The following is a 14502-nucleotide window of genomic DNA, read 5'->3' as shown; positions in this document are numbered from 1 at the left end:
TAAAAAAATTAAAAAAACCAAAACCATTGGACAGTTCGAATGGTTCAAACCGTCTAATTTTTCCGGCTCCCCAGCAAACACACAATACAGTGACACAACATGCACTGATAGGTTGCAATATTTTAAAGCTTGTATTATTGCCACTTTGAACCTTGCTATATTCATGCCCATATGTGTAGTAAAGCGTAACTCGATACTTCTCATTTCAACTGAGGCAAGCGAGGAACTGGGATGGCTACGTTGTCGTGAGAAAACCGAACCTTCACTCAGTAGAAAATAGAAATAGACTAATCCTCCATTGCCAACAAACTACTACCTCCAACAGAATTAAATAAAAGAAAAAAGGTATAATACATTTTCTTTCTTTGAACACTGTCATCTCTTCTAACTATGTCACATGAAAATTGGGACTATTTTTTTTTTGCTTAAACTGCTATTTATGGAACAATTATGGGGAAACAATGATGATATAAACCCACCCTTCTGTGGCCTTTTTTTGATTGCTTTCTAGGATCAAGAAAGAAGAGCCACGAAGGGGATGGGTGGAGATTGGAGAAACACATAAAAAGAGGGAAACGGGATTAACGGGCTATGAAGCTGTCAACGCCTTTGAAAACCCATTAGCAGTTTTCAGTGATTTCCTCTTGAAATTCGATATGCTGCAGTGAGGACAAATGTACTCCAACCCATCCGTTTTTGCGTAGTCCTGTCATGTGTCATTACAATGTGATTAACCACCAACTTAACCAAGGGAGTTGAATCCCAATACAAAACAAAACTGTTGGTATTGGTTGCTCTTTCTAACAAAAGCAATCTGGAAACTCCAGGCCTAAAAACATTTCCTACGTAACAGAAATATTGACTTTACCCTGCACAATATGTGATCCAAGTCATGGTGAAAAAGACTTCACCAATTTGGCAACATGCAAATGTTAACTAAACTGATAGAAGATTCTGTAGCCTTATCATATCTTCATTTTCCAATTTATAATTTTATATCGGTTTTCTTTTTAAATATAGACAAAGATAACTGCTATAAATTCAACATGCGGGTTTCTATATAGTAGGTGCACCATACCTTAAAGGCACCAAGGCCCTGCCGTCTATCACAGCCAAAATGCGCCCACTCACCACATATTCCACAATTTACCCAATCGCCTGCTGCGCTACTGGTGAAAGATAGCATCCACTGTCAGAATATATTTCATACCCACACCCACACACACACTGGCACATATACTATGTTAAACATAATATACACTACAATCTAACATCTTATTGAAGATATCCAATTATTCTTGTCCATGAGAGATACTAAAGTTATGTAGAGGATTCTCTACAGAGTCATCAAAAGGCAGCACGTGTCATTGAAAAAGCTATCTTGGCTTGCTAGAAGTCTAATACATCTGCTATTATCCTGGCAGCAGGGGTGCGACTTGGGCAGGCTTGGGTTGGACTTTTGTCAAAATTGAAATGCTAACCCACCAGGCCAACCCAAGTTGCACCCCTCTTGCAAATTGCATATGTGTGGGTCAGTGCTTTGGTAAGTGCAATGCCCGTTCGAACAGCCTTTACAGCATTGCATTGGGAATATCTCCATACTTATGTGCTTTATTTCATGGGGAGATATTCCCAATACAAGGTTGCAAGAGTCTGTTCGAACAGTGTGAACACAGGCTTGCACTGACCGAAGCCGGACTGTGTGTGTGTGTGAGTGAGAGAGAGTGAGAGAGAGTGAGAGAGAGTGAGAGAGAGTACAAACCTGTGACATAACAAGCAGCATTCACCATCCACATCATCATGGGCCAATTCATACTCTAGAAGGTAAGTTTCATAATGTCTTTTTAGAGTGTTCCCAACACCCTATTGCAAGCAACCAAAAATAATGAGACTCCACAAATCATATTAAAATGACTATGAACACTCAAGAAGAGCAACATAAAATGATATAATTAAGTAGATCCAATCAGACCAGTATATTTTATTTCTTTTTCTAGTAAAAAATCACGAGATTTTGCAATTTATACCATGTAAAATTTGTATATTTTCATTGCCATGGAAACCAGATCTTCATCAGCTAGATGGGATAGGCTTGTGGAAGTCGAATTATTATTATCAAATATCAATGTCATGATGACTCATGATCTTCATCAATAAACAGGTACAATTCTATAATAAGCATATAAACATAACTACAAGGATCTGGCTCTACAGAGAAGCTAGGGAAATCACCCCCAACACCACCCAAAAAAATATGGGAAAAAGAAACTAGTAAAAATTAGATTCTACAAGAAAGAAACGCAGACCAAAGTTGTAAGATTCAGACAGGACTAAAAACCAAAATGTTGTATGGGTCACAGTTTTTCCAGTTTATTGTCCAGTTAACCTGTTCAACTCCTAAAAACTGTAATTTAACTGCAACTGGAAAGGTTACTTGTTCCTGGTTTTCACTGTCCAAACATCCAGTCTGATCCAAGTCTTAGCAACACTGCAGCAGACATGTTCTGGATTATCGGATATAAGCATGATGTATTCAAGGAAAATTGCTCTTATTGAATATAAGCATGACATATCAAGGAGAATAGTTCTCTGGAGGTCACATACTTGAAATCGAGCACCATATGTCAAGCCAACCATTTGTACAATTCCAAGATAAGTTGCACTTTATGATGGCTTAATGAGATGAATTTCAGACTACTGAATTTTGTTGATGGCTTAAAGGATGGCAACATAAGTTGCCATCCATTTGTATAATGCCATTGCCAACGCTACTGAATTTCAGACTACTGTAGTTCTTAGCTTGCTTATTATAGCAACATAAATCTATGCACTATATTTTGAGAGAGACAATTATTGAATGTCAAGAACCACTTCAGTATAATGGCTTTCAAGTAATCTATTGTCTAACAAAACTTTTTACTTCAAAATACTTTTTTCAGTAAAAGAAAATGTTTTGATAATAAGATAAAAATTAAATAAGAGAAAAGAGAAATACAACAGGTGATGCAATATATGGCATTGAAGGGGGTATGGTGGAGCAAACCTGACCATTACAAAATCAAACAACTCAAAAAGCAAACCAAAAACATGTCGACCTTGGAAACAAGGCAGACCTATAAAATAAACCAGTGTCAACTTATATTCTGATTGCACCGACGCACTCTCCATCCTCCAAAATCATAAAAAAAGAAAAAAACGAAATAGCAGAAGTCCATTAGAGTTTATGAAATCTTAAAGCACCAATAATCTTGTTAATATTACTAGATAGACACAAAGGTAAGAAACATGCAAAATTTTTTTATTGCAAGCTTATGACAAGAAAAATTTGGACATATTATCTGAATCCAAATACATCCTTCAACAATATCCTCTCTAGAAAAAAACAAGAACAAGAACAAGAAAAGACACAATTTTTATGATGTCAGAGCATGATACCTATTTTTTACCCTTTAAATGTTCTGTGCAAATGCTTTTATTAAGAAACTTAGACAAATTGTGAAAATGAATAGGCACACCAGGAAGCATGGAGGCTTACAGTCATTCTGTTGGTCATTGTGTGATTTCGCATCTTTGAGAAAACCTGGCCTTTCCAGTTAATGCCATTCCCAACATGAAAGCCTCCCCTAGAAACCACCTAAAAGAACCCCAGAACAGTAATAACAATAGAGGGAATAATTAAATCATATCCAACTTAGAAAGATATTTTACCGATTTTGCACTGGCATGCTGGGCAATGGGAAACAGCACACAAACGAAAAAAGAACAAGATCTCACCTCCCTATACAAATTGTAGAGGTCAAGACGCTTTGCATTTAGTATGGCATCAGGGAATTCAGCTAATCCACCTTGAGGGACAAGACGGCTATGCCCTCTAAGGATTAGAAACTGCATCACATCCCTCAGAAATTCCTCCTGCAAGAAAGAAAACATCAGAAAAATAAAATTAATAGAAACCAACCAGGAGTACTGGATGAATTCATTGAGGGAAAGAAAAAACCCCTTGCCCGGCCTAAACCATAAATAGGACACAACTAGGTGGAAGGTGGGGTCATAGATGATATAATGGGAATAAAAACTCAAACCTAAATCAAATCAATTCATTAATTAATCGTATTAGGGATTATACAAATATAACTGCACAGAAAAAAAGATCTATAGATTGGACATTAAGTCAGATATCCACATTAACAATATTATCAGAGGGAAGCAAGTTGGGTACTCATCTTGAGAATATACACTGCATTAGGCCTGGCCTAGGCCCCTTGAAATTTTAACAATTGCTCAACCCTAGCCCACCCAAGATGAACCATTAATAGTACACCTCAACACCAAAGGGGTCCAGCTCTGCTAAAACCTACCTACCACACCATTTCTTTCTAACATGATAACAATTCCTCAATCTAAAGTTGGCAAAAGTGCTGGCATATAGCACTTTCAGACATGGTGTTTCAATTGTCAAGGGATAGCACAAGTGTGCCTTGTATGGTGTCAAGAGTAAAATAATAAATAGCTAATTGTTTATTTGCAGTTATGACCCTAAATTGTAATCCAAGGAGCTGTGACATGCCAAAGACCTGGGCATTTGATTATTTGCATGCATGACCGACGCATCCAAAAGAGTGCAAACATAACAATAAGCAGGGAACATAAGGTATTAAATTTTGGTTGAGAGAATTTTTAACCTCCTACAAAAAGAATTTTGCTTTCAATGTTTCACTTGAATTTCCAGATTCGAGATGAAATGTAGGGAAAAATCTCCCTAGTTCAAGAAAAATAAAGAAACTGTTTTTCTTTCTATTTCTACATTTTTCCTGTTTTTCTCTCATTTCCTTGTCTACATCTGACCAATTGCTATCTATTGTCTTTCCTTCTCTAAACCTCTTTAAAGCCTTCCGACTTTGTTTAGGTTTCCAAGTATACTGAATTCTAATGCTGGAATGAAATTTTAAAACTCAAATGAATTTTAGAACCTTGTGGGCACGGATTCAAATGCTGACACATGCATGAGTATAGTTCCATAGCCGCATCAGACATACATGAATACCTAACGAGTCAGATACTTCAGCACCCAAATATACTTGGCACTCATACCAAGGCAACGATGATTGCAACCAAAGGACCTGATAATATACACATGCACATCTCAGTCTCTAAATAGCCCAGATGTGTCTGACACGGAGTACCTACTCCACAGGCTAACAACCAGTACAAACATACTCATGAAAATGGAGGAACTTACCTCAGAGCAAACCTGGATGGGAGATCTGCCACAACCATGTTTCTTCAAAGGCAGGGGGTTCAAAGAAATAATCTGCTGAGCTTGAAAGGAGCTTGACATTGATTTTCGATGTATGATAGGTGTTGGCACAATACTTGGCTTTGTTGAAGGGATGATTGGTAAGTTGGCCTTTGCCTGGCCTCCATCATGTCCATCTGCATCAGCAACACCTGAAAAGGGAAGCATCTTTTGCTGACGAGTATGAGGGATAGGCCTCATAGCAGCAACTTTTACTTTCTGTCTTAAGGGTATTAAGGGCATGGTAGGCTCATCTATTGATTTAATTTCCTTATTGCCATCTTGATCTACTTGCCTGACAGAATTGCCATTTTCCCCCACCATGTCACTACTGCATGTATATTTAATATCTTGAAATGGCTCAGATCTCTTTCGGCTAGGAGCAGGTGGTCTTAACCAGATAGGAGGATTGACCATGGTGTTGTTTGGAACAATATCCTTCCCCTTCCTAGTACAGAAGAAAAGGAGGCGTTCAGCATCATCTTTCTCAAAAGAAGCAACTGATGATCCCTGAATGCTAGCAATGCCAAGTGTCACCAAACTACGGTAAGAAACTTCTGGTGCTAACTGCCTCAGTACCTGCAAATGCATGCAGCAAGAAACTCTGAGATAATAAGAACAAGTGCACTATGGACATCCAAGAAAAACGAAATATTAGAAACAATTGAAAACCACCAAAACCCAAAAAGAGACTTCAGAAATGAAAAGAAGTGGGAAAAAGCAAGAAACAAAGAAAGACAGGAAACAGAAAGAATGGTAGAAAAAGAACCTGTGAAGCCCATGTTGGGACCTTCATGCAAACTTCAAATACAGTGGCCCCACAAGCTATTGAAGCTGATTTTCGAGGCTCTGACAGTGGTTGTTTGTTTTCCTCACAGCTGGGCAATGCATGGACTAGCTGGCTCTTCTCAATAAGTTCATTTTTTATATGATTCTCCAGAAGCTGAAAATTTAAAGTGAAAAAAATAAAATGAAATTAACACATTCATGCATACAAATTCATAAACCCCAATGGAACTCAAACATGACAATTCTACTATATCATAATTACCTGGTCATCAAAACAAGTCTGTGCACTACCAGACACTAAAAGAGAAATGTGGGCTGAACTACAAGTAGATAAATCACAACGCATAGTTACAACACCACGGGAAAATGTCCCTGCCTGAAGAGGAGGCGGCGGAGCACTGGAACACAGTAAAATGCAATCAATCAGTTCAATTGCTTTATTGTCTCCAGATAAATATGCAAAAAAAAAAATCAAAAACTTCACCCAAAAATACTCATTCAGCAGATGGCATTTGTAAGTTAAAAATAAAATAAAATGAAAGGTTTTTAAACATCCAAACCATCAGAACATACCTAACACGATTATGAAGCTTACTCCCACGTATCTGAAACATCACAGGAGTTAAAAACAATGAGAACTCGCATAATCTTAAGCTCTAACTTTCTATTATTTTCATAATATAAGTATATAAATGGGCATAGATAATGCCAGCCTAATAGCAGCTGGTACGGTCTCCTTCTGGTCGTAGCAGAGACTTAAGATCAAATCCCTCCTGCACCTGGGTTGATGGGGGTTACGGGTTGGGGGATGGGCTACCCCCCCCCCCCCCCCAAGTTGTGCAGCCCTTTGGGAGATATAAAAAAAAAAGCCAGCCTAATAGCTTGGCAAAATAAATGCATTTTTTCTGGCATCCTTTCAATATAGTCAAGAATTTTTTCTTCCCGAATACATTCAATTGGAAAATGTCTCCAAAACAGAATTACTAACTTTGCACAAGAATTAGTAACTGTCCAAAACAGAAAATTTTCCTCCAAAGTGGGCAGGCTTAAAGAGGACCAAAAAGGACATGGGTTTAAATAGTAAGAAATGATTTAAGGGGCCCTAATCTAATAATGGATATGCTACTGAATAGAGCAGAATAGTGAAAAAAGACTTGTGTACCTAACTCCATACAGTTGCAACAAGGTTTAATCTAGTTGAATTGAGTTATGGACAGGCTGGAAGAGAGTATGATTTACATTTTTTATGCATTTTGAAACACATTCCTAGTTCCACCTTAGAATTTGGACCTTAAACTAGAGTTTTATACATTTAATAACAAAAATGAACATATATCAGTGAAGAAAGAAATTGAGGTTAAATAGTTATGGATGTAAAACCAAACAACCTTGCATCATACTTACTTCAATGCTTAAGATGGCATTTAAGCCATCTTCCAAAGATCCCAACAAGAATGCATCCTTCAAAAAGAAACAAGCATGTCATAAGAAACAAATCCAAGGAAAAGAATATTATTCTTTTATTTTTTTAGAAAGAAAATACATGATGAAAACTAAGTGCATCTCACCAATGTGCATGGCACTCCACAAACAAGAAACCTCATGTTCACATCATCATCATATATTTTTATCGCTGGGAGAGAGCCGGATGAACCTTCTTCATCTTCTTCCTCAGCCTCCTTCTCAGGTGGAGCAATATTAATCTTTGGGGGTTCACCTAGTAGGCGTGGCCCCACCTTACTACTAACCTTGTGGCTGTTGGTTGGCAAGACATGGTTGTTTCGTACACAATAGAGCCTAAACGATGCATGGGCAAGTTGGAATGCATCCCATGTATGGCTACATGAACTAGCAACAACCAACAGAAAACCCAAAATACCAGAACAACACAAGTTAATTTTGCTTTCCAACAGAAAAAAAAAAAAAAAGAAAACAAGAAAATAAAACATTCTACAAGCCCATTAATGGATGGTGACTGATGCAACCTTCCTCTACATATGGATTAACCAATAAAGAATCTAGATCATACAACACTTAGACCAAAGATCAAATGAAATGGACAACCCTCACTGTTGAATAAGTGAAATTTTCCACATGTTACAGACATTTTAACCAAAACCATTTAAAAGGAAGCAATTAGCACTGTTCGGCCAGCAAGGATCATCCAGTAGGTCCATTTTTTGTGCTATGACCAGGCAAGAAAGTACATCAACCCTCCATCATGGGCAAGGAGGCTACTCATTGTTGAATTCCTTATACAGTAAATGATAATACCTCTGTACCACTGATAGCAATGCCTGTCGAAAATGGCATGCTGCATAACTAGAAAATGTATTCTTCCAATATATCACATAAGGGACTCCCTGTCAAAAAAATATTAAGGAAAATGTTTCAATTGTTCCTTTCCAATAAAAGAACCATCAGTAAAGAGCATACAAAACTACAAAAAATATCTTACTTTGAGTTCTCAATTCAGTAATTTTCCAATTTAGCATAATGTTTTGAAAAATAATCATATCATAAATAAGTCTTAAATAACCTAAATAAATTATATTCTAGTAAGAATTTCAAAACAAGTTCCCTTGAAAAAATTATAGGGAATAAAAGAATGACGAAGTAGAGAATTAGGTCTTAATTAAGTTAATTCAAATCACATGAATCATATAAAATGCAAGATTCATGAATTGAACTGTAATAACTAAACAGTAATTATAAGATTTATTTAAGAAAAGGATTCAGATGTAAGATTCAAATTGAAACCCTTGAGATCCATGATTTGAATCATAAAATGTATGATCCTGTCAACTATAATTCAGCATCTAAATTTGAACACAAATCAGATCTACTCAAGATCCTTGATCTGGGTCTGGGTACATCCTATTTTGGATTTACCAGGTACATCTTTGAAATTTGAATGAGTTCAAAGACAAGCACCGCTTTCTCAATTGATAAAGTTAATAATAGAGGTCCTTGTATCCTTTAAAACTAGCCTTCCCACCTAACAATTAATAGTCTGTAAAGTTTACCAAGAATTGTTTATGCCCAAATTGACTACCCCCACCCCCAAAAAAAAACAAAAAAAAAGGCTAGAATCACCTTAGAATGAAGAGCCTCTGCCAATTTTTCACCATTTGGGACTTCCAGATAAACCTGCAGCCACATTTGATGATGAATCAGATCAGTTACAATAAACATTTATACCAATTACTAAGAAGGGGTAATGCTTATCATGATAGGAACATCAAAAGAAAATGAGAAACCGGATACCCAATATGACTGACAATAAGAAGAATGGATCACATGGAATTTAGAAGCAGATCCAAACCACAAAAAGACATGAAAGTTTTTATCAAGTTCCTCATAGAATCATGTGCATATATACCTCCTGCAGCATTTGTCTTCCTGTCCTTCGTTTTTTATTTCTTTTTTTTTTGTGTGTGTGTGTGTGAGGGGGGGGGGGAGTATAGAGTCAGGGAGCTTGTAAACTTTTTAGTTCAGTGGTTATTGTACAAGGTGTTGGTTTACAACATATAGCCTTTTTTCCTCAGACACTCTTTTTCTCTACTTTCTTTTTCCTACTTCTGTTGAGTGACTCTTAACTTTTTAATATAATTTTATTTCTATCAACTAAGTTAATGTGTTGTCAAGACATTATAGCATTCTAAGTCACAATTTTATGGCCTTAGGTGAAAGAATTTAGTTTAACTCAAAAGACATATACATGGACATATGAAACAGTAATTATTCGCAATATTTTTTTTAATAAATTAATTATTCACAATATTATCATGTAAAAATATATAGGTAATAGATATTAATATCTCCCAGTTTAATTGATAAGGACCACAGCGATTATCTAATGTAAGTAGCAGGAGTCATAACCAAACATATATCTTTTATTTGAACTACACATACACTCTTGTTTTTATTCATATTTACATCATGACCTTTATAGCTACTTATTTTCATAGCATTCCTATTATTCCTTTATTTAACTTTAAACCTAGTTTTTCCCACTTCCACCATATTCTCTATGCTTCAAAAGCTACAATAAGTGCATAATAATTGTTCAAAGTATAGAGTTTTTTTTCTAGATGTACATTTTGCTGTGTATGCACCAAAGGTACATCTTGTGATAAACTAACTGTTTTATCAACACGAAACATACGATGGTCAATATGAGCAACTACAGAAAGGTACCAGTGTTGTGTTGCATGGACACAGACAAGATTTGGAATCAGAAATAGATACTCTAAATTAGTAAGATGAAAAGATGGATTTCAGGGATGGACTCAGGGATACCCATTAAAGAAAATAATATATTACTAAAACGGTCCGCAGATTTGAATTCTAAATCAGAAAAGGTTGAAAGGAAATAGGCAAGGGAAGATTGGTAAAAATATTCACCAAGTAATTAGTTGTTCTTCTACATGAAATAGGTAGGCAAAGGGAATAAGGAAAAAATGTTATAGATTTTCCCTTCACGTATCCATAGAATATCAGAATCCTAAGGTTGTCCAACATGGACAAGCCATGCATAAAGGGGAGTTCATAAAATACTGGAGGTAACTCTAGTTTAATTCTATGTTCTCCAGTAGTTTCTTGGAGTTGTAAATTGAAAAAAAAAAAAAAAAAACTTTTTGGAAATAAGAATATCAACTGCATAACAGATTAAAAAAGACACTAATACATGCAAGGAAACATGTAATTGTATATGTAGCTGTGGAGTAGCCTCATGGTTATGCTACAAAGGTTTGTTTCGAAGTATTTGGGAGTCCCCAGTTTGTTCAGAAGCAGGAAAGAAATCATAGTTAAAAGCATAAAGTCTCAAGAGGAAACCAAAACTGCACGAAACAACCTTGTAAGAGGTAAATCACTTACAGTGGTGGGTAATGTAGTACCAAATAGTCCACACAAGACTTCAGCACTGGACAAGTCAACACCTCCCCACACCAGAGAACCTATTTCTTCCTCATTTGAGAGCTTTTCTCCTTGCAAGTAAACAAAATTTGGCTCTGATGACTCCAAAACTCGCCGAAACTCATCTGTAGTTGGATTAGTTAGAGTGTGAACCTGCATTGAAACGGAGAATGGTTTGTGAAGCTTAAACAAATGTATAGATATATAAAAAACGAAAAAAAAAAAGAAAAGAAAAGAGAATAATTTGCACTCCGAGTATATTTGGCACCTCTAAACGCCCCACTGAAACAAACTCTGGAAAAGGATATCTTGGTCGATCATCTGAGATATCCTGTTTATAATCAGGATTTTTTCCACAGAACACTGCGAGGAGACTACAAGTATGTTTTGAAGCACCTTGAGCATGAAACATCATTCATACATCACAATCAACACTCCACCCAAATAATCAAATGAAGCAGAAAAGAGAGAAGGTATGAACTTCTTCCGCCACAAAATTGCTTAAATTTGCTGCAAACACGGACCTGGCAACTAGAAAACTGTCCCAAATCAAAACCCCTGACGCATTACTACACCATAATAAAAGAAGACCAGCCTCAAAAGCTTCTCCCGAAATAAAACCCAATTTCCACCAAGCAAACAAACCAAACCTCTAAATCCGCCACAATCCTTCCAAGCATAACATCTCTCAGAACCACCCCCACCGGGCAAGGTCGATAATCCTAAAACAATCTTTTCCCTGGAAGAATACGCACAAGGAGGAACGAAAACCCCGCCAGAACACTCAAATCAGACCTGAAATCTCATCCAAGTCGACAAAACAACCGAGAAGATGAGAGAACCAGGAAAAATTCACAGACCTAGATGACAGAACAGGAAAAATTACAGAGCTAGATGAGAAAACAAAGAAAAATCAAAGGCCCAGATGGGGAAATCAAGAGAAAACTATAACTCAGATGAGGAAATCAAGAGAAAACTATAACTCAGATGAGGAAATCAAGAAGAAAAACGACGACGTAACAGAGAAGAACCAGGTATTTAGCTCCCAAAATCGAAACCCAGGTCGTAAGAGAAGAGTAAAGTAAGATAGAAACCCTAGGCTTCTTAAAAATCACACAAAACCGGAAAGGACATCTCTCTAATAAAAATCCCCTCCCACCGCAAAATCAACAGAGAGAGAATAAAATTAAATTAAATTAAATTCGTATTTGTTAAAGAGGGTGTCAGTTTTCCTGCTGTCACAAATAGACCCAACTCAACCAGGTCAAACAAAACAAAACATCGAAACAAAGAAAAGAGAAAGTGTAGGAGCGGATGGATTAAAATTAACATCTTTTGACAATCCCAGAAGGAAACGAAACAAAACCGGAAGAAAAACAAAACAAAGCAAACCGAGGAAAAAAAAGAAATAGAAAAAAAAACATTAATATTAAAGAAAGTAGTCCTTTTTATCCAACCAAAAAAAAAAAAAAAAAACAGAAGAAACTTTGTGATTGTTTTGATTCATGGGTACCCACGAGATTCGGAGATTATGAACCCAACAAGTTGTCGTGCTCGAAAAGATAAACAAAAGCTAGTTTTAGTTCTTTCTCTTCTTTTTTTTAGATTTGGTTCTTAGAGGTTGGAAATTCTGGAAAATCACGAAATGGATTTTGTTTCGTTTCGTGATTTTGTTTTGTAAATTTTTTTTTGGGTTCTGACTGACGCGATTGGATTCATGAGGCTTGACTGATGTTCCCATCTGCCCAAAGCTTTGAGTCCAACTCTCTCTCTCTCTTGAGTCTTTATAGCATCTATCGATTTTTTATTTTTGATACGTTTAGCTAAATTCCTCCTGTTGCAAATTGCAATTTAATCTCACTCTCTCTCTTCTCTCTCTAGTTTCTATGGTGTCTATGTGGTAAAAGTGGTAGTTCGATCTTCCATGGTCTGATGAGATGAGCTGAGAAAGCGATGCATATCTGGGTCCCAGTCAGACACGAGGATGTATCTATCTGTCTGTCCCTGTGTTCTCAATCTTTCTCATCTTTCCCTGAGAAGTGAGAATTGTTGCAGTGCTTTTTAGCGCTTCATCTTATGTTCACATCAGTCTGTTGTCTGGACTTCCTGTTCCAGATGATTGGCCATGCTTGCATCGAAATTCGGAGCTTGGAATTAACACACGAAAAGGGTCGGATATGGACTGCATCCAGCCAAATGGCCCAAATCCAATCCACTCCAGTCGCTTACTACGCTACTTCCTACATCACTGCATGTAAGGAAATATGCATGATTGAGATTTGAGATCGAGATCCATATTCCATGCCCTTCAAGTGTATCAACCATCCCCGCTCCGGATTATTTACTCATCTTAAAATACAAAACCTCCCCTGAAATTTTTAACAATCATAAAAACCTCTCCTTTAATTTGATTTTAATAAAATTCTCCTCCAATTTTTTTAAAAAATTCAACAAAAATTCCCTTCTATCACTGATTAAACAGAAAAACATATAAAATTACAAAACTATCCCTAATTAATCGTCAAGGCATCCTACATAGAAAAGAATTCAAGAAAAGGAAATGGCGTTCTTTTGTCAATGATACACTTTTAAACCCAGAAAAAAGAAAGAAGAAGAAGAGCCAATAAATATCAACAACCGTAGTCCATTAAATAAGGAAAAAGATAGGAAATTAAAGAAAACTGATGTGATATATGCCAGTACTAAACTGATGGAATCGAACCTCATCCAATTTTTGTTTTCAAAAGAGAAATTGTAATCAATAAGCCAAAGCTTGAAGTAGATGGCGATCCCCATAAACAGAAGCAACACCAAGCCAATAAAGATGAGCCTTTCACATACACAGCCATTGGTTTATTTGTCTGCATGCTTATCTGTTGTCTCTCATTTGCTTGCTCGCTCGTAAACTCAGAAAGAATCACATGGGAGTCCATCTTAAGCTTCACCCAGCCCTAAGTGAATGGGAAACTACAGATTACAGACTAGTGGCGCAATTAAAGATACAAAGAGAGAGGAGCAGAAGCTTCCATTCAGGAAGTGAATTTGAAAATGGCATATAAAACGTAATGAACAAGCCCTAATTTGAGAATGAGAAAGAATTTTGGCCCAGTCGATACTCAATATGAGTGTTTAAATTAAACGAGCACATTTGTTACTTTCAAGAAGATGGATAAATGGCAAGGTGCATTTTTTCAACTTATCATCTAAAATGCAGCGTTGAGAACATATGATATATAGCAAACAGGTAGGCGAACTCATTCACATCTGCCATAACCATAGCTGCAGCGATTCATTGACACGGTCTGTTTGCTTTATACGATGTTTTTTCTTAATCATTTGCGCGTCTATTTTAAATTTTAGCAATTCTTGGTATTTCGAGCAATGGCACCACTGCAAGTGTTTAGTGGTGTTATTTTCTTTTGCTCTGAAAAAGAACGGAAACCAATTGTGGAAGTGTTGTTGCGCAAATGAGGGCAATTTGGGATTTTAAATGACGC

General features: G+C 36.6%; 1 protein-coding gene across 2 annotated transcripts; it reads right to left on the bottom strand.

Moving 5' to 3' along the window:
• Positions 1–298: 298 nt before the first annotated feature.
• LOC104609264 (ARID/BRIGHT DNA-binding domain-containing protein) lies at positions 299–12427 on the bottom strand. 2 transcript variants are annotated; one of them, XM_010275524.3, is made up of 16 exons: positions 11656–12427; positions 11274–11529; positions 10967–11158; positions 9182–9235; positions 8360–8448; positions 7654–7933; positions 7490–7546; positions 6659–6690; positions 6348–6483; positions 6066–6239; positions 5240–5875; positions 3775–3912; positions 3536–3634; positions 1763–1863; positions 1079–1169; positions 299–706 (listed from the first exon to the last, which is right to left on the bottom strand). In XM_010275524.3, the coding sequence occupies exons 2-16, from the start codon at positions 11418–11420 to the stop codon at positions 590–592; spliced, it is 2343 nt and encodes a 780-aa protein (XP_010273826.2). In that variant the 5' UTR covers positions 11421–11529; positions 11656–12427; the 3' UTR covers positions 299–589. The 2 variants fall into 2 exon arrangements, with proteins under 2 accessions (XP_010273826.2, XP_010273825.2); XM_010275523.3 differs by having other exon boundaries at positions 11274–12351.
• Between the last annotated feature and the right edge of the window lie 2075 nt (positions 12428–14502).

The sequence above is a fragment of the Nelumbo nucifera genome, chromosome 6 (assembly GCF_055504915.1).
Source record: "Nelumbo nucifera cultivar China Antique chromosome 6, China Antique-T2T, whole genome shotgun sequence".
NCBI lineage: Eukaryota > Viridiplantae > Streptophyta > Magnoliopsida > Proteales > Nelumbonaceae > Nelumbo > Nelumbo nucifera.
This window is presented reverse-complemented; position numbering and strand designations above follow the sequence as displayed.